General features: G+C 37.4%; 3 protein-coding genes across 4 annotated transcripts in view; 1 reads left to right on the forward strand and 2 right to left on the reverse strand.

Annotated features, from left to right (window-relative positions):
- Positions 1,998-7,986, forward strand: LOC109829859 (dolichyl-phosphate beta-glucosyltransferase-like). The gene is made up of 11 exons (XM_020396924.1): positions 1,998-2,139; positions 2,244-2,314; positions 2,405-2,462; positions 2,727-2,833; positions 4,067-4,112; positions 4,373-4,507; positions 4,664-4,753; positions 4,995-5,132; positions 5,234-5,317; positions 5,463-5,527; positions 7,401-7,986. Exons 1-11 carry the CDS (start codon positions 2,041-2,043, stop codon positions 7,585-7,587), a joined length of 1,080 nt encoding a protein of 359 aa, XP_020252513.1. The 5' UTR covers positions 1,998-2,040; the 3' UTR covers positions 7,588-7,986.
- Positions 8,305-12,844, reverse strand: LOC109829860 (probable GTP-binding protein OBGM, mitochondrial). Of its 2 annotated transcripts, none has more exons than XM_020396925.1 (6): positions 12,765-12,844; positions 12,474-12,674; positions 10,798-10,906; positions 10,474-10,556; positions 10,230-10,292; positions 8,305-10,129 (listed from the first exon to the last, which is right to left on the reverse strand). In XM_020396925.1, exons 2-6 carry the CDS (start codon positions 12,597-12,599, stop codon positions 8,636-8,638), a joined length of 1,875 nt encoding a protein of 624 aa, XP_020252514.1. In that variant the 5' UTR covers positions 12,600-12,674; positions 12,765-12,844; the 3' UTR covers positions 8,305-8,635. The 2 variants fall into 2 exon arrangements, with proteins under 2 accessions (XP_020252514.1, XP_020252515.1); XM_020396926.1 differs by having other exon boundaries at positions 12,474-12,604; positions 12,765-12,831.
- Positions 15,498-20,921, reverse strand: part of LOC109829861 (proline-rich receptor-like protein kinase PERK9) — a 6,671-nt gene continuing 1,247 nt past the window's right edge. Inside the window, exons 3-10 of the mRNA XM_020396927.1 lie at positions 19,523-20,039; positions 19,005-19,403; positions 18,470-18,556; positions 18,303-18,373; positions 18,135-18,211; positions 17,906-18,053; positions 16,022-16,183; positions 15,498-15,927 (exon numbers count right to left, since the gene is read on the reverse strand). Of these exons, the coding sequence (XP_020252516.1) occupies positions 15,727-15,927; positions 16,022-16,183; positions 17,906-18,053; positions 18,135-18,211; positions 18,303-18,373; positions 18,470-18,556; positions 19,005-19,403; positions 19,523-20,039 (1,662 nt within the window). The 3' untranslated portion in view covers positions 15,498-15,726. The remainder of the gene's footprint in view (positions 15,928-16,021; positions 16,184-17,905; positions 18,054-18,134; positions 18,212-18,302; positions 18,374-18,469; positions 18,557-19,004; positions 19,404-19,522; positions 20,040-20,921) is intronic.

Raw genomic sequence — 20,921 nt, forward strand, 5'->3', positions numbered from 1 at the left:
TTGTTGGGAATATAAGCTGTTTAGAGTGTAATTAGCACAAAATGCAGTTTTAACAGAATTAGATAATGATTAAAAATAGATATAAAATTAATAAAAGTTAGAAATACGGCCTGATGGTCGAGGCGTGCAAGCACTGTCCCAAGAATCTAATTGCCCCCTCTCGTACAGGGCAACGCGACAAAAGTTCTCGGAGATACAACGACCCTCGGTCAGGCGACCTCCTTCTCGTCGGCACGAGCTTCAAGAAGGCTTTGTGAATTCTTCGTGACTTTCAGGGAACCAACAACGATTTAACAGCAAGAACACGAAAATGAAGAATAGAGCAGAGGAGAGAAAATGTTCTGTTTTTTCTTTCACTGTGTAAAACTCTTCGGGTTTAGGTCCTTTTATAGGGTTAAAATAGTCGTTATTCATAAACCCGCAGTTAATACATATTTAATCACGTTAATAAATCTTAGCCGTTACAAAATCAAAATATTTTCGTTACCAAATAAATTCGCAAAATATTTATCGCGTTTTTAATCACGTTAATAAATCTTAGCCGTTACAAAATAAATCTTTTAATCCGGAGCTGCATTCGTGTCCGCAGGTCGTGTACCCGACCCGAGCCCAACCCGGCCGGCGCGCGCGCGTGGTGTGGAGCATAACCTTTATTTACTTTTAGACATAGGAGAGAAGGGAAAGACTTATAAACACCTTTCCTTCCCATCTCCTATCCAATGTGGAACTAAAATTTCCCACTCCAAACTCAAGTTTTAAGTTACAACTCCAACAGCACTTGCATACGAACCCAAGATATTTACGAAGGCTTGTGACGCTCGTTCGTACTGCATGACACATAAATGTATAATCTGTTTTATAAATTGTGTCGAGGAATCACTGGTTTTTACGGAAATCGTAATTACGTGTTTTGTAGTTGCAAGATAAGTCGAACGCTCGCATTTTTCATTCCCAATGTACAATATGTTACTCTTCCTATTTCTATTGTTTCTCTTCTCCCAATGTAGACAATTTAAATTAGGTTCCTTAAATATTAAAAATATAACAAATAATTATAACTAAATTCTATGTTAGTTAAATTATTTGGAAAAAATCTTTAAGGACCCAAAATATGGGATCAATAGAGGGGACAAGTGAGGTGTCCCCCTCCTACTGGATAATGAGTTGGCTATCATTAATGATGATCAACTCATTATCCAATAGGAAGGGGGACACCTCACTTGTCCCTCCTATTGGTCCCATATTTTTAGTCCCTGTAGCAAAGCTCAATTATTTCTATACTAACACTCACAAAGATGCAACATTTTCCTACTTCGACTGCGATCAAAATTGACGAGCGCGTGGGATTCTTCCACTTTGATTGCAGTCAAAATTAGTGAGTTATCAAGCCCTCTACAGTCTTGAAAAGTATAGTCTAGCTATAACTTATCACTACCTTATTACAAGTAATATATGTCTTCAAACCCTTTTTAAGTTGCATCACAATTTTTTTAAAGGATTTCTTTCTAGAAACCATATTAACAATATGATAATCATACAAAAACCATCTTTTATCTTCAATTTATACATAAACCACCTTTAAGGTTGGTTTTTGTTACAAGCAGTCACCTCATAGTCAAATTTTCACTAGAAACCCGAAAATAAGCTTTAAAAATTTAAGTTTACGCGAGTCGTATACTAATAAGACCTAAGTACTCAAAAATTGAGTCATCTACATTGAATGCATGTTTTTAATGGGGTAATTTTAGGTTTTAAGTGAAAATTTTGACCAGGAGGTAGCTGATTGCAACACAAACTAACTTCTTTAAAGATGGTTTATAAATAAATTAAAAATAAAAAGAGGTTTCTGTGTATAATTATCGTTGTTTCTAGCAGAAAAAAAAACATTTTTTTGTCAGAGGCCCATTATTAAATCGAGTGAATGGCCCCAAATTACGTTGGAAGCCCACTAAGTTTAGTGAAGAAGGCCCATCTAGAAGTCGGGCCAACATCGCCATCAGAAAGCAGCTTCCGCTTTCCTGTGATCGGGGGAAGAAGAAAATGAGTTGGCAATGCCCTCCTCTTCTGCTCTCCGCCGACGATCCCAACAACGGAACCCTAACTTCCCCTCTCTCCGTCTCTCTCGCGATTTCCTCTCTCGTTCGTAATCGGTTTTCGATCCCCTAAACCCTAACAGTTTCTATTGTTAGCTTCTCATCGTGTTTGTTACTAATTACTATTATTGGAATTGAATAATTTTTCAGGCGCTGATTTTGGTGCTCGGCGTTGCTGCATTCTTTCTTGAATTTGTTAGAAAGATTGGATGCAAGCACTCGTAATCACGGCCACCCACTGAACTCGAATCTAAAGCGCTAGATCTCTTCTTGACGCTAAATTTTCCGACTTTTTTTTTCCTTGGTTGCAGGCTTGAGAGATTAGACGCGTCCGATGCATTCTTTGAGGATCCCGACTCGTTGAAGAAGGTATTTTGAAAAGTAGTATACAATGCAGACTGAAAACGTTATAGGAACTAAAAAGATGATTTTTTTTTTTAAAATATGGGATTGGGTTAAATGAGATTAGGGTTATATTCGGGTAAAATTTGTGTAGTTTTCCTGAAATGGCCGTGGGCGTTCCATCTGCAGTAAGGAGATATTGGCAAATCGCCTTTCGTTCTGTTAGTAGCTATGTCTCTTGCTTTTTTTTCTTTTACTAACTTGATTGATATGTTCGAAACAAATTTCCAGGTTCCATGCCCTACTATATTTGATCCTGCGGAGAAGTATTTATCTTTGGTTATCCCCGCATATAATGAAGAGCTTAGGCTTCCTGAAGCTCTGGAAGAGGCATTGAAGTAAGTTGCAAAGTGACTTCTTTAGTTGATTACTGTTATGTAATTTTCCCTGTAAATAGTTTCGGCCTTATTCGCATACTCGCTGCTAAAACTCCTATTATATAAATAGCATGTAAGCCTGTTAACCACCTTTACTTGGTAATATTTACTGATATCGTGGCAGTGCATACTATTTAGTATTTAGTGCCTGCAAACTGGAATTTTTGCCATCTTCCAAATATCACATAAAAGTTAGTATATTATCTTTGAAATCCTGCCTGGATACTTCATTCGAAGGAGTGCCATTAGGTACTCTCAGATTTTTCTTCTCAATATACCGAATATATAAACGCACTACTGGCAAGAGAGGCTGCTAGAGTGGTTAGCACCTCAATATCTGGAATCTAAATATTGCTGTGATCAGTTCTTCTGACAGCGTGATCTTTCCTTTCCAAACCTATTATAGGTTAGAGTTACTTGTTCCAGCTCTGTAGCTGACTGCTTGTGTCAATACAACTTTAATAATTAAAAAAAATCAGCTATGGAACTCGATGGTTACTGTCAGGAGAATATAGGGTGAAGAATTTATTAATGGAAAGAAAACAGGTCGTGAGTATTGGTTTTGTTGATTCCCGTTGTGTTCTTTTCCACTTCATATTCCTAAGGAAAAACTGCCTGCAAAAACTACCGCCCTTTACAAGTGGATCCTTAACATTAAATCCCTTCAATGTGAAATAGCAGAAATGATTACTCTGACAAGTGAGTAATGCCTCCTTTTAGTATTTTAGCCTTAGCAAACGTCGTGATCTTTTTTTGGTTGCACCCATAAATATGTACAGTTAGTGAAACCATAGCACACAGGTAGATCATTGTCATATATGAATCATTCTCAAAGTGGATTGGTGAACTGGCAAAGTCATAACTCTAACAAACGGGTCTTGCATTAAATTCTCAACATCCACTATAAGGACATCCCTATGGATTCCTCCTGCTAATGGTTTGATTTGTAGCCGTTTTTTTGGTTTTTTCTGTTTTTTTTTTTTTGTGTGTGGGGGGGGGGTATGCCCCAAAATTAGGATGGGTGCTCAACTAGATTTGAATACTCTTGTTAGCTAAAAGAATCATATATGAACAATGCACGTGCATTAACTTATGTAGCAAGCGCTTTCTATGTTTATGGTGTATACTTAATCATAATTAGGCTGGGATGATATGTATAATCCTATGATTCTTAAGAACGAATTTTTTTTGCAGCTATCTCCAGGAACGCTCAGCTGCTGACAAGACCTTTACTTATGAGGTATGATTTTGTGTAACTCCCAACATTTTTACATACCTGAAGTAGTTATTGAACATTGTGTGAGCCATACTCTCACAGTAGTCTCACATTGACATGAGAAAATAATTATTGGTACAGATCTGAACTATTGATATTTGTATATGACACATCTAGTTTGCATTCACAAAACAAATATGCAAAGCGTGTATGCCGCGCCGCGTGCACACACACACACCACATAAAACTGTAGATATGTTACATCTATTATGTCCCTAATACAGGTGTTGATAGTTGATGATGGCAGTAAGGATAGAACATCAAAAGTAGCATTCAACTTTGTTAGGAAGTACAAGATTGATAATGTAAGAATCATCCTACTGGAAAGAAATCATGGAAAAGGAGAAGCTATAAGAAAAGTAAGATGCTCTTTGCCCTCCATATGTTTTTCGAACAAAGTTGACAATATTGCTGAGTCTATATGTTTCTTGAGTTATTATGAATATGTAGATAATGTTTTTAAGTATTACTGATTGACCAATGCTTCTAAATTTTGTGAAAGCATTGTTAAACAGGGAATGCTTCATTCGCGTGGTGAACTCCTTTTGATGCTTGATGCTGATGGGGCAACTAAGGTGACTGACCTAGAAAAGCTTGAAAGCCAGGTTCGTCTCAGCAACTTATGCAGAAAAATTCAGATGTATCAACAAAGTCTCTTTTTTTCTTAATTACTTTTTTAGTATTTTTACTGAAGACAGTAGCCCTTGTTTTTACCAAGTAGCCAGTTCCAGGGGTACAAACTCCATAAATTAATTCCGAGTTCATTTCCACCAAGAATATTGGCTGTGCTTTTCTTCTTTGAGCATTATGATAATTTTGATATGCCTCCTTCCCCACTACCATCAGATACATGCGCTAGCACAGAAGAAAGAGAAACTTAGTTCACAGGCTACAACACCAATTGACTCAAGACATAAGCTATCTGATATGGAAATTGCTGTATTTGGTTCCCGTGCTCATCTTGAAAAAGAGGCTCTTGCAACGGTATATTTGCTGATTATTTGGTTTTAACAGTTCACGGTTTCTTGGTTTTTTCCCCCAGTATTCTTTCCTTTAAATTAACAGACATTCATGTATTGTTCCAGCGGAAGTGGTACCGTAATTTTCTTATGAAGGGTTTCCATCTTGTTGTTCTAATGGCTGCTGGTCCAGGAATTCGTGATACACAGGTAGGCCTCTGTGATACAGATTGACTCTCTTCATTTCATGGTGATGATTGTTCTGACTTTCAATTGCGATATTTATTAACATAAAGCAGAAAGTTATTTTCTATACGCGTAAAAAATTTTATTTTGTATTGTTGCATTATTGCAGTGTGGCTTTAAGATGTTTACGAGGGCTGCTGCCTGCAAGCTTTTCACAAACATCAGATTGAAGAGGTATGCAATTTGATCTTCGCTCTAGCATAGGTGCTTTTCCTAGTGATTTTCTCATCTTTCTTTGGGCAATATGGCAAGTGGCAGAACTTTTGATTCTCTCTCCATGCCTTTCTTTATCGAATATCCACTTTCTCCTATCCATTTTCCATGTGACCAAACAAATTAAAAAAATAGATGCCATGTCTACAGGCTCCTCAACTTTCAACTTTTCACTTTCTATTATCCAAACAAGATGTGCGAACGGTAGAGGAAGTACTTTCTCTTAACTCTTTATTTCTATTTACTTTCCGGTTGGTAAACACAGCCTAAGTGATATGGTCACAGTGATATTACCATTAGATTTCGATAAGATCAAACCAATAAAGAATATATTTCTGATTTATACTAATGTCATCAATTGGTATTTTCACACTTATTTTGCATAGTATACTCAACATTCTACAAATAATTTATCTTTCTCAATATCTCTCTCACTGCAGGTGGTGTTTTGATGTTGAGATTGTCTATTTATGCAAACATCTAAAAATCCCAATGATTGAGGTTTCTGTGAACTGGTCTGAGATACCTGCTCCCAATAACGATATTGGGGGTGGTTCAATAGCACCTCTCATTGGGGGTGGTCCAATTATCTTTACTCAACATCATTCAGAAAGAAATGAAGACGATGACGGGAAAATGCAAAAACTTAAAGACAAAATCAATGCTTTGATGACGGCTCAAGAAGTTAAGAAGACGGATATTCCATGTCCTTATCCGAGGGAATGGGATTCAATACCATACCCGACCAAATTCAATCTGATTAACTTCACACCGTTTGAAGGGAAGAGTTCGCCGATTCAACACTTGATTTATTTCAAGTCTCATTTGGGCATAATCTCTGGAAACGAGGCCTTAATGATCCGGTCATTCGTTGGCACCCTTCGTGGGCCCGCCTTCGATTGGTACCGACGGCTCAAGCCAGGGAGCATCAATTGCTGGGATGACATGGAAAGTTTGTTCCTCAGCAACTTCTTCGATGATGACACCGAAGTGTCAATCGGAACTCTTTTGGATGAGAAGCAAAAAGACGGAGAGTCAGTCGACAATTTTGTCAAGCGTTTCCGTAACATGGCGATGAATTGCAGAGATCCTATTACAGAGGAGTTCATCCTGCAAACATGTCACAATAACCTCTCCATCGATGTCCTGGAAGCTCTGGGGGTCGTGCCATCCACAACTTGGAAGGAGTTAAAATCTCGGGGTGAACAAGCTGAGCACTTTCTTAAAAAAGCAGAAAGTTATTTTCTATACGCGTAAAAAATTTTATTTTGTATTGTTGCATTATTGCAGTGTGGCTTTAAGATGTTTACGAGGGCTGCTGCCTGCAAGCTTTTCACAAACATCAGATTGAAGAGGTATGCAATTTGATCTTCGCTCTAGCATAGGTGCTTTTCCTAGTGATTTTCTCATCTTTCTTTGGGCAATATGGCAAGTGGCAGAACTTTTGATTCTCTCTCCATGCCTTTCTTTATCGAATATCCACTTTCTCCTATCCATTTTCCATGTGACCAAACAAATTAAAAAAATAGATGCCATGTCTACAGGCTCCTCAACTTTCAACTTTTCACTTTCTATTATCCAAACAAGATGTGCGAACGGTAGAGGAAGTACTTTCTCTTAACTCTTTATTTCTATTTACTTTCCGGTTGGTAAACACAGCCTAAGTGATATGGTCACAGTGATATTACCATTAGATTTCGATAAGATCAAACCAATAAAGAATATATTTCTGATTTATACTAATGTCATCAATTGGTATTTTCACACTTATTTTGCATAGTATACTCAACATTCTACAAATAATTTATCTTTCTCAATATCTCTCTCACTGCAGGTGGTGTTTTGATGTTGAGATTGTCTATTTATGCAAACATCTAAAAATCCCAATGATTGAGGTTTCTGTGAACTGGTCTGAGATACCTGGTTCAAAAGTGAGGCTAACTAGCATTGTGCACATGCTCTTTGAGCTTGTTCTCATTCGTTTGGGCTATGGGCTTGGCATTTGGAAAATTCATACTTAATTGACATTTATCAGAGATCAGAGAGAAGTTTCGATCCTTACTTTAAGAAACAGCAATTGCATACACAGGAACAAGGTACTCAAGATATATCGGGAGGCAAAAGGTTATTCGTTCAGTCCTCTTTGTAAAAGTAAATTCCTCCCCTTTTAGTATGCATTGGCCACGAATGAGGGGATCTTTTTCGGGAGGTCTAAGTTATCGATATTATGAAAGGGAATTATAAACTTTGTTTTTCTGATTATACATTGTATTGGGTGATGGATGTACTGAGACAACGCCTGATCCAGAAAAGGTACATTGAGTTAGATTTTAGAAATCATACTGTTTACATTGTACTGTTATCAGAAACACTTGTGGTTCGGAGCTTCTCTTTGGAATGCATGATGCAGATTGAGTTCTTGATCGGCGGTTATTGCTGCCAGTTTCTTGACTTATTTTGCGCCAATGTGAATAGGTTCCTGGCAATTAGTTGCAACTTGCTTGCACACAATTAACTATGTTATGAGCTAATAAACATGGATGAAGGTAGTGATGAATTATTTTGCATTTAAAGATTACAAAAACCACCTCCAACCCTATTTCATCTGATTGATTTCCCAAGGATGAACCCAATATAGACAGTTAATTTGTACAATCAACCCACATATATTTACATATGCTAAAACAAATTACATTCCTACCGTCTATCAAAACTGTGTTCTAAATAAGAAGAAACAATGAGATCAAAAAGTGACCAGGATTGGACCCTGATTCATTTCGTTTTATGAAAAAAAAATACACACAAAGTTTTGAGGATTGAGTAATGATGTCAATATTTGAAGAAAATTTCCTCCTCATCTCGGAAAGATTCAGCAGCTATTCATCAAGTGCTCCCTTTCCTCGTCTTCACCCAGGCTCAGTGTAACTCCAACCATCAAGACGATCAGCTCTCATTCCATTTGTTTATTATAATTATTACTCGATTAATGAATACAAAGTTGTCCAAGCACTTGATCCTCACCATCCAAGTGCTTCATGGAAAGTTTGGATACTCTCGGGAAAAAAAAATTTAATCAACCATAATCCTATCAATATCAAGAAACTGTGACTCACTTCCATCCATTAGCCTTCTAAGCCCATCTTTCAATTCTGGTACTCCCTCTTCCAACACGGCACAAACTGGAAATATAGGAACACCTTTCACCCTCCTCTTTAATTCTTCATAAACATCCTCCGCACCCTCTTCATCGATTTTATTAGCAACTATCAATGACCGACGCTTTGACAACCCCTCTTGATGATACTCGAGCTCCATAACCAAATCCCTCAGTTGCTCCCATGGCGGAATCCCCTTTCCACCATTCAAAGTCGCCGCCAAATCTACAACATAAGCCAAGACTTTAGTACGCTCAATGTGGCGTAAAAAAGCATGCCCTAGACCTCGGTTTTCATGTGCCCCTTTTATTAGCCCGGGGATATCAGCAACTGAGACAGAGAAAAAATCATCATAGTTCAAATTTCCTATGTTGGGTCTTAATGTAGTGAAAGCATAGTGACCAACGGTAGGTTTAGCCCTAGAGATTGCCCCTAAAAGTGTGCTTTTACCGGCATTAGGCATTCCAACGAGACCCACATCAGCAATACTCTTGAGTTCTAGTATGAGAATAGACTCAGAGCCAGGTATACCGGCGGTAAGTGAGGAATTATTCTCATCATCCTCAAGCTCGTTATCGGTGGAGTCATCATTGTGTTGGTCAATTCTGTGAGGTTTGATATTTTTTGGGTTTTTTCTAACAGCAACATTGCCGAGACCACCTTCTCCTCCTCGGGCAACTACTAATCTTTGCCCTGGCTTAGTTAGTTCTGCAACTGAACACTCCACTTCCTCCTCCACTTCTTCTTCCTCATATTCTTCTGAGTACTCTTCATCATCTCCCTCACCACTTTCATCATCAAATCCTATTTCATATTCTTCAACCTTCATCCTTCTACCATCTGATTCATAATATTTAATAGAGCGCTTAACTTTTGGTTTTCTTTCGGAGGTTTCAGCTTTACCTTTATATTGTGCTAAAGATGAATCACCAGTAGTTTCTTTATCCAAGACGCTACTATTACTCTTCCCTTCAAATTCTATATCAATTTCATCTTCACCATATTCTTCAACTTTCATCGTTCCACTGTCTGATTCGTAAGGAGAAAGTGAGTGTTTACGGCTTGCTTTTTCTTTGGGGGTTTGTTCAAATTCTATTTCAATTTCATCATCACCGTATTCTTCAACTCTCAACATTCTACTGTCTGATTCAAAATGAGAATGAGAGCGTTTAAGGTCTGCTTTCTCTCTGGGGGTTTCAAAAGCTTTACGATGAGAACCACCTGAATTTCTGCCATAACCTTTATCCAAGACACTACTATTACTCGGCTGAAAAGATCTAGATTTGCCAGCTTCATCGGTTTCTGGTATTTCCCAGGGCTGTAAAGATTTAACTGAAATGTTCTCAACAAATGAAGGTGCTTCACCGCTAACTAGGTGAATTACAGTGCCAACTGGCACTTGCACAACCTGTTGAATTAAGATTAATTCATGAATAACACAGTCAGAGATATTTTAAGGAACAGCTCTTACAAATGTACAAACCCTAGAAGTTCTTACGAATTATAACCTTGTCAGATCCACGACTGCCAATTTTGTTCTTTGATACTCCATTCCCCCCTCTCTTTGCATTCTGCAAATTAGAAAAAGGATATTGTAACCAAATAAGTGCTCGAGACTTATGACAAATGAAACTAAAAGATTTGACAAAACGAATTGGACTCTTATTATCTAGAATTTTATAAAGGCAAATGTCACTAAGAACATAGAAGGAAGAAAAGAACGTTTCAAATGAATATTTTGAGCAAACGAACCAAATGATGTTGCAGATTACTAAAGTCCCAAATAGCTGAAGAGCATTCCAGAATGACATCACCTCCTCTTCCACCATTACCACCTATATAAACCACAAACGAATAACGACTTAGAAACCAACAACACTTTCAAATGAGAGGCATCAATTAGTATCTAATTACAGAAGCAAAGATCTTTCAGACTTATGATAAGTGGTGTAAGTTGAATATGCAATATAATGGGGTCAAATGCAGATAAAATCATCTCATTTTCAAAATCCAACAAGAACACTTGATTTAGTCAAAAACATCCAGTAAAAATAAAATAAAATTCAGCTTTCTCACCATCAGGTTTCCCATATCGATCGGTTCGAGTACGTCGATAACTCCAACACCCAGTTCCTCCATCGCCTCCCTTGGCCCATATTCGAACCCTATCCCTCATTCTTCTCTCCTGCAAAAAGAGGGAAAATCCCACATCAAAAATTAAAAAAATGAAACATGCCAAATATATATATATATATTATATATATATATATATATTTATAGAGAGAGAGAGAGAGCAAACTCTCTGTCAATTAAGTGGACGTCCACTAAGTTTCTTTATCCATTGATGATTAGCTTGCATTGAAGCTACCATGTGTGATGATCCGCTCCGTTAAACTTGATTCTAACATATTCTAAAAACGCGACAACACACCTAAATTTTGGTGTGAATCGTGTGGTTTGACCTGACCGTCGAGCCATGTAAAAGTTCTACTTCACTCCGAAACCGTTACAAATTGATACGCAGTGGGATGAAGGTCAACGCAAACGAGTGCACACGCAATTTGGTTTTGTGTTGGGGGTTTTAGAATATGTAGATCAAGACCTATTAACGGAGCGGATCATCGGCACAATGTAGCTCATCAAGTAATCATCAATGGATAGAGAAACTTAGTGGACGTCCACTTAAGTTGACAGAATGTTTTGGCTCTCTCTCTCTCTCTCTCTCCTCTCTCTCTCTCTCTATATATATATATATATATTATATATATATATATATATATTATATATATATATATATATATATATTATATATTAGTATAATATATACTATATAATATATATAATTCCCTCACAAACTAGTAGTGGGAGTCTAACTGAAGTTAGTGGCAACAAACACATTACAATCAGTGGCGGACCCACCCTTGTTCAAAGTGGTTCACTTGAACCACCTCATACAAAAGTTCTCTATAGCCTAGTGGTATTGCAGTTGGTAACATTTTGTAAGAGGTCTGGAGTTCAAACCATCCAGCATTCGAAAATTTCTCTTTTAGGCTTCTTTCCTTTTACCTCCCCTCTATTCTTCTTCTTCTTCTTCTTCTTCTTCTTCTTCTTCTTCTTCTTCTTCTTCTTCTTCTTCTTCTTCTTCTTCTTCTTCTTCTTCTTCTTCTTCTTCTTCTTCTTCTTCTTCTTCTTTTCCTTTCATTTTATCCCTTTGTTCTGTCTACCTCTTTAAGGCCTTCTATAAATATTTTTGTTTCTTATATATATATAAGTCAAATCATTGTTTAAAAATGATTGTTTTTCTCTTTAATAACCCTTCCTTCATTTTTTTTCCCACCTGCTATTATTTGAGAAAAAAATTTAGTGTATATTTTGATCCACCACCAAAAATGTTGTAGATCCGCCACTGATTACAATCACGAGTTGAGCTAGGCTACTACACAAGATGAGGATGTTTGTGTCCATATTTAAAACTTTAATTTCCAAATTGAAAACCCATATACACGAAATTAGTCGCGCTCTTAATCATGTGCCCAGGATACATAATCATTCGATTTTATGACAAATTCTGGAATGCTGAATTTGAAAATACAAAATCTTAATTCCTATTAAAATGAACAAACAGATGAAGGTATTATACAGTATAGATGAGGCAAAAAAAAAAAAGATCACATCTTTGACTCAAATATAAGTAGCCAATGCACGTCGTCATCAAACTGAATACAAAAGGAAGCAACTTTATGATAAGATACCTGTAAAGGAGCGGCCTTTCCCTTCGTGTGAGCTGCATCCGAGTAGCGATGGAGGAGAGAAGAGGGCTTACATGAAGTCCTCTCAACTAATTGGGCACGGAGAAGTGATGCGCGTCGCCACCACATGGATTCTCAAAAAAAAAAAAAAAAAACCTAGAAATTTTTTTGTCTTTGTGCACTCATAGACTCCCTAGTTTACAACTGATGACAGGAATTGGTTTGAAATCAAAATTAAAGATCAATTTTTGAGAGAAAAAGACTTTTTGAATTTCAAAGAGGGCTCCTTTTTACCTAAAGAAATTTCGACGCTTTTTGGTATCAGCTTGAAGAGGGAGAGGAGATCGCCATTACTGGAACCCTAGCTTCTCTTTCTAGAGAGAGAGAGGGGGGTTGGCGCCTTCGGGGAGTGCTGTTAAAGCCCATATTATGCCTATTGGGCTACTTGACGCACTAGATGTTCGTCTTGATAAAATATCGGCCCATAGTTAGGCCCATATTGGAGGTATGAGACTGTTCGTTTCTCACTTGGAAAGGAGCTTCGTTGCTCACTTGGAAAGCCTTACCCAAGAAATTTTTTTAAAAAAATTATAAATCTCACAAAATTGTCAATAACAAAAGGAGCTGCTTCTCTTTCTTTATTATTTTTTTTCTGGTTAGGAAAAAAACGAGGCTGTTTGTCAATAATAAAAGTTAGTTTTGAAGAGAAAATATAGAATTTCTTGTTTATCTATAAAAAAAAGTGATAAAATTGGAAAATGATACGTTGATTATATTGATAATTGATTCTATATTTAAAATAGGACATAACAATATTTAATAATTATATTGACGATAATTTTGTATTTAAATAGAATATATTTGTGCTTAATGTAACTGTTTTTTCAGTTTTTCATACAATTATCTGCAATTTCTTCAATGACACGTGGCTTACAAACAGTATCATCCTCACAAAATTGTTAGGGGCCGTTTGGTTAGTTTCCTAAAAACCAAGAAAAGAAAATCGGTACAAAGAAACCAATAAAATAATATTTTTATCTATTTTCATCCCTAAAACTCACACACAATATCCAATAAAATAATATTTTTATCCTCCAACTCATCTCATTTCTTACATTTAAAAATAAACCAAACACAAGAAATGTGTCACATCATCCAACTCATCACATCTCATCTTATCTCATTTTTTAAAATCACACATATCATCCAATAATATTGTGACAACTCATCTCATCTCATTAAACCTTCATTTCCATCCATTTCCTCAAAAAAAAAACAAGAAATTGATTTCCTTAAGTATGTGTCACATCATCCAATAATATATCTCCAACTCATCTCACCTCATCTATTTTCTTATTTTTAAAAATGAACCAAATACAAACAACCTCAAAACATCATCTAATAATATACCTCCAATTCATTTCCTTATTTTTTTTAACCAACCAAACAACCTCAAAACAAGTTTTTTTTAAAAAATCACTCACATCATCCAATAATAAGGTGACAACTCATCTCATCTTATCTCATCTCTTATTCTATAGTTTTCTTCTTTTTTAATCCAACCAAACAACCTCAAAACAATTATTATAAGAAATAGGTTTCCTATTCTTTGATTTCCCTTTTTTTTTCGAAACAAACAGCCCCTTAGAGGATTTCTGACTTGCATTTGGGAGGGTAAATAAGCTGATGAGGCAAACTTTGCGTGCATTACAAATCATGCAAACATACAGGAATTCATCAAATAATCATTTTCTTCACAAATTTTTTTTTGACTTGTCATGAATTCTCTCTATTTTCTTAACCATATGAGCGTACAACTTAATCCTTCTACAATTTTTTCGCTTTCCTCCAACATCTCGTACTCTCGACATAAGTAACAAACGACCTCTCGGTGTAATATTTACAAAAAGAAATGAACAAAAGTAGAGTAAGATTCCTATCAACTTAAGTTGATGCCCACCAAACTTTCTAACCACTCATTTATTAATATAAAAAACATTTTCATATCATATAAGTATCCCTAGACAATATGTGTGGCTAAAAAGTTTGGTGGACAACTTTTTGCTATCCACTTAAGTTGACACAAGTTTTGCTCACAAAAGTAACTGTTAGCATAACACATGAAAAATATATCAACGCGGAGTTCTTAATTGTGATCAAATGGCCTGGCTATTCGTGAAATATGAGTGACAATTCACACAAAACAAATGACTAACATTTATTTACCCATTCTGTCTTTTTATCTTAAGCCAAACAACCGAGAAAAGTATATATATTAGGAATATTAAAAAATTGATTAATTTGAACAACATGTGAACTAATTTGGAATTTGTTTCTTAGAAATTTAAGCCTAATCTGGCTCAAACATATATTCTACATCTTGTTTATACGGTATATTATACTTGCTGTTGTTCTCTACATGTATACCACTCTTAATCACGCAAGTGTGTGACTTTTCATACGTAAAGTTTTATTAATGATCCTTCTCTTGAAGTCTCTAATCCTCGCATCAAATTTTCAAAAATTTCAAAGTTTCGGTGAGAACTAAGGGCTATATTTTTAGGATTCGGATCCTCTCCACTACAAAAAAATAGTGGAGGGACCACTACATAATCACAGCCATTGATTATCTAGTTGATGGTTATGATTTTTTCTTTTAGTACAAATTAGGAATGAGTGCAATACACGAGGTATGATAAGTGTTAGATTTATATTGTATCATAACCGTCTACTAAATAATCAACGCTTGAGATTAAAAGTAGTGGTCTCTCCACTACTTTTTTGTAGTGGAGAGGATCCAAATCCATATTTTTATATTCTAGTAAGTCCTAACAAACACATTCCATATGCAAAACAAAAATACCCCGATCACATCCTTGTGTTTGAAGCTTTGATTATATACGTGAACCGAAGATTAGAATACAAATAGAACTAAAGATTCCACTAATTTCACATATTACAGCAAAGAAAAGAACAAAGTTTTTGCCTATGAAAACATATCAAATACCAGGGAGGAAAACTCTGACGTTCTAAAACCTTTACTTCTTCAATTTAGTTTTTTCAAGAAGAATTTACAAGATCGCGATTGTTAAATACACAAACAAATCGACCTCCGTTCGAACAGACACAAAAAAAAAATGAAAGAATTTTATTCCTTTTCTATAGAAAAAGAAAATGTAGTGGAATGAGTGAGCAAAACATCACAAGCACAAATTATATTCTTTAAGAAATGGAGAAAAAAGATTGAATTTTTTTATCATACATCTCTCTGACTCTGCCTACTCGTTCTGCTGAAGTTGCTGAAATTACTTAAGTCGCTACTATATTCTTGGCTTCCAAAAGCCATCCTACGAAATAACGCGATATCTGCAGATTGTGCAGAAAAAAGTTCACTGTTGCCCGGTTTCATGCCATTGCTTAAATCAATGTCAGATAACCCGTCTAGAGCTCTCGCCACCTAAGAAAACAAAGAATAGAGATCAAAAATGCATTCATAATCATTTTTATCTTGTGAATTTAGATGAGAATTAAGGTGAAAACTGAAAAATTACCAGCCCCATACGAGGCCTCATTGCTGCGGAATGACGAACACAAGCAGCTGCTGCTTCAATCATTCGAAACATCTCTTTCTCATCGTAGTTCTTTTCAAGCCTCGGATCTGGTAGCTCATTGAAGTCTCCAGTTTCAAGTGCATGAGTCAGCAGTGGTCGAGCCTGAAATGTTAGTTAGCGAAAAAGTAATTTCAGATTGTAAGTTATAGAGAGCAAAAGAACCATCAATTTTGGTTAGGAATTTGATCAAGTAACTTAGTGGTTCGGGTTAGGATTCATTTAGCAACAAAGGTCTGCCAACATAAATAAAGAAAATGTTCAGTACTGGTACTTTGTGTGTTTTCATATATGTAGGTGATACATTAACTTTCCATTACATACAAAATCTTGAACATGTTACTGAGCAGCAGTTAAACATGTGTAATGATTTTGGTGTGTTTGGCAACTTCACAAAACTAGTTTTAGTAGATACAACCTTGGCCCAAAAGCAAAGTCAAACTAGTTTTCTTCAGTTCTAATTTTACCCCTTAAACTAGTTCTCTTTTGGACCAACTCTTAGTCGGGCCTACTTTGGCCTAGTTAAAGGAAAACTAGTTCTAGGCTAGTCTCTTTTTGTAGTTGCCAAACACACAGAATTATGTGGCATGTTTTAGTGTTGGTTTCGATGGTGGTTTGGTTTAGTGAACCTAACGAATAGAGAATGCTGGCCTAATTCGGCATATCATATACTTGAGTTCAGAGACTCAAATAAGGTTGTTTACAAATTTTCGTGTTACAAGAAATTATGCTTCCTAGTCCTAGGTGTTACATCAACTACTAATAATGACATCTTATAACTGCTCATCCTAAGTATCATGTTGCTTAGGTTTATGATTTTAATTGTTGGTTTCGGCAAAATCCATTTTACGCCTACTTGATGCATAGGCAAAAATAGAAGCTTAAAATCACTCGATTTAGACATCTTGACCAAAGTTATAAACAAGTTGTTGGTTTCGGCAATTCATTTTATGCCTACTTGATGCATAGGCAAACATAGAAGCTTAAAATCACATAGTTTTTTGTATTATACCCTCTAACTTTATGCCTGAACCATGTGGATTCTCACTTTGGGAGATCTGTGATTGTGTTTGAATGGAAATAATTTGCTCCTAAACCATCCTAGAAGAAGCCAAGTCTCTCAGTGAGAATGTACACATGTAAATTGATGTTGTATCCTTCTGTGTGAAGATGATCTCCCCCCCCCCCCAAAAAAAAAAAAAAAAAAACCCCCCCACACACACACAACACAAAAAAAAAACAACCGAAAAAAAAGGGGGGGGGGATAAATAAAAAAAAAAGATGCCAAATTGGTTACTCTTTAATTCAAATATTTTAACTCTATAAAACCCTATGTCAGGTCTGAACTACTTGAACTGCTGAACACCTTCACTGAAAAAGTATTTCAATATGGAAAGGGCAAGCATTAAACTAAAAGTTGGGAAGCATTAGGTAATAAGAGCTATCATGCTACAGGAGTAACAGGACATTATCTTTACTAATAAATTTAAGCAATGAATTACCATATAAATTCACAGCTTAATCGAGTTTGACAGTCACATAGAATTTTAAGAATCCTGCCATTAGTAACCATAAATGGCTATGCTGCTATGCAGGTCACAATATTTGCAGTTTGCAAATAGATAGGAAGAACTCAAATTATTCCAAGAGCATGGCGTGGCACAATACACTTAGATATACCGACAAGCAATCATGGTCGAGGGCATATCTATAGATATCCAATCAGTTGCTGAAACTTGAACAGATGATTGTTATAGAGTTTTTATGTTTGTCTTTATGAACAGTGGCCTATACCATCAACTACTGAACAAGTACTAATGAGCTTACCCACTCAACAAGGCTCTCATCTCCCACAGGTTGGGATGTATCGACAGGCTTTCTTCCAGTAATTAGCTCCAAGAGTACAACTCCAAAAGAATAAACATCAGATTTCTCAGTCAACTTGCCACTTGAAGCATACTCTGGAGCCAAGTATCTGTACAAAAAGGATTTTTTTTTCAGCCACCAAAATTCAAAAGAAAATGATCCTTCGACATTTCATTGAATGTTCACATACCCAAATGTCCCCATTACTCGTGTAGTGACATGTGTCACAGCATCCATAGCTAACCTTGCAAGCCCAAAATCAGATACCTAATATATAGATATTTCTTTCAGGGTTAACAAAGGAAGACATAAGTAAAAATCAAGAATGCTTTCAGTTATTATATTTTTTAAAAAAAACCTGCGCTTCGAAGTTGGCATCTAATAAGATGTTTGAGGACTTTATATCTCTATGAATAATCCTTGGATGACCTGATAAACAAATAGAGAGAGATGCAAACTATAAACTTAATCATGCAGTTATTAACCAAAATGTGAGTAGTTGAAAGAGAGGTCATAGTTTTTTACAATCCTCATGGAGGTATGCAAGTCCTCGAGCTGCCCCAGCAGCAATCTTGACTCTGGTTGCCCAATCCAAAACAGGTCTTCCTTCGGCTGAAAATGAAATTATAACTCATTGATTATCAATAGATATTTTAAAGGTGAAAATTTCAAATTTCACAATTCAGAAATAAGGGGGTTTCGATATTAGTCCCTTAAATCTTTCATATATTGAAATTAGTCCCTCAAAGCATTGATTGCAACTTGGTCCCCTAGTTCGTAAGTATTTTGAAATTTGTCTCTTAAATCACTGAAATTGCTATTAGGTCCATCAATTCTTAAGTTATCTTGAACTTAGTCCCTCCAATCAAGAGCAGAAGTTGTAACTAGAGGGATTAATTTACAATAACTTATGAAAATTGGGGGATCTAGAAGACTAACTTCAAATTTGGGGACCTAATAGCAATTTCTATCATTTTAGGCACTAATTTCAAAATATGAAATATTTTAAGGGACTAATAGTGGACAGACCCTAGAAAGAAACTAAACGGTTGCAACTAACCATGGAGATGATAGTGAAGTGTATTATTAGGAACAAAGTCATAAACAAGTATTCTTTGGTTGCCAGCTATACAATAACCTACAAGGGAAACCAAATGGCGATGGTGTACACGACCAATTATCTCCACTTCAGCTCTAAATTCACGCTCCCCCTGTGAACCACCAACTTTAAGTTGCTTGACAGCAACCTCCCTCCCATCCGGGAGGCATCCTTTATACACACAACCAAATCCACCCTCGCCCAAAAGATTCTGATCCGAGAACCCATTTGTAATCTTGTAAAGTTCGTCATAGCTAAACCATTGCTTTGAATTTCCTACGCCTGGGTCAGGTGAGTCCATGAATCCATTGCTCCCGGTCCCAGAGCTGTGGTATGCAAGACGAGCTGTTGGAGATGATTCTGACAAGTTAAAACAAACAGCCACAATTCAAGTTGATGTTCAGTGACATTTGACAATAAATTTTAAAGATTTGTGAAGATGCTAAAGCACAATAAGGTATTAAGGCCATTGGCATTACCTGATATTTGTGAAGATGCAAATGGTGACGGCATGACAAATCCAGCTGCATATCCACCGGACCTTCTTCTCTTCTTCTTGAAATACCACACAGCTAATCCTACTAAACCAAGCACCAAGAGACTAGCTACCACAGCAATTGGCACCACAACACCAGTCTTCACCTCATGACCTCCACCATTACCCCCACCTCCAGTTCCGGCAGTGACATTAGGGCTGAAACTAGACGACTTGTTTCCATTGCCGCTAGGGCTAATTGGACTTGTTGGGTCACCCGTTGGAGTGTTGGGAGAGGGTAAAGGAGGAGAAGGTGGAGACGGGTCCAGAGGGGGTGAGCCACTAGAGGAATTGCTAGGGGGAGGGGAAGGAGGAGAAGGAACCAATGGAGGCGATTCCTTTGGAGGTGGGCTTGAAGGAGTTGCAGGCGGCGTTTGAGATTTAGAAGGAGGGGGGGAACCGGAAATTGGCGATGGAGGTGATGGGGTTGGAGGGTTAGCCAATGGAGGTGGTGGAGATGACTTTTTAGGTGGTCTTGGGTCTGGATGGGCGGGCGAACGGTTATAGGGGGAGAGGCCGGCGGCGGGGAGTTGGAGATAAAGCAGGAGAGATTGGAGAGGCTAAATGTAGGGAGAGAGGAGGAGGTGGGGATAACTGAAGGGGGGTCAGCGCTTGAGTTGGGTGGAAGGAGTTAAGGGTAGGAGTTGGGGGAGGGTTAGCAGAAGGTGGAGGATTAGGTGGGAGTTGGGGGAGGGTTAGAGAAGGTGGAGGAGTAAGGTAGGAGTTGTGGGAAGGCTTAGCAGAAGGTGGAGGGGTTAATTTAGGAAGTAGGAGGAGGGTTCGAAAAGAAGCGGAGGTGAATGATGTTGGCGGTGGAACGGAGGAGGAGAGGCAACGCGGAGGAGGGACTTGGCGGCCGGAGGTGGTGTAATTCGGGAGTGAAGGAGTAGGGAGAGCGACAAGGAGGGGGAGGGGAAGTGGAAGTTAAAGGAGGTAGGAGGCATTAGAAAGAGGCCTGGGGGTCAGAAGGTGGCGATTGGGTTTGTGACACTGGTGGATTGGAGGTTGAAGGCTGAGGAGACCAATGGAAGAAGAAGGTATTGAGAGGTGCAGGGTAGCGGATAGAAGAACGCGGGTGTCGCCGCAGGAAGAAGGAGAAGTAGCCATGCTTACTGGTCCAGATAAATCAAATAATTCGCATCAAAACTTGTGGGCAGCAGCAGCAAATCCTAGCATGACCGCAGATCTCTGCGAAAGCTTCAAAAAACCCACCAGGAGATCCACACTTTCCGCGGCCTTCTCAATAGAATCTCCCTATTAAACCCAGGCTATGAAAATCTTAACGGCTAGTTCTCAGTAGCTCGGCAATCTCTCGCTGCTAATCCTAACTCAAACTAGCGCCG

This window comes from Asparagus officinalis, chromosome 2, assembly GCF_001876935.1.
Source record: "Asparagus officinalis chromosome 2, Aspof.V1, whole genome shotgun sequence".
Taxonomy (NCBI): domain Eukaryota; kingdom Viridiplantae; phylum Streptophyta; class Magnoliopsida; order Asparagales; family Asparagaceae; genus Asparagus; species Asparagus officinalis.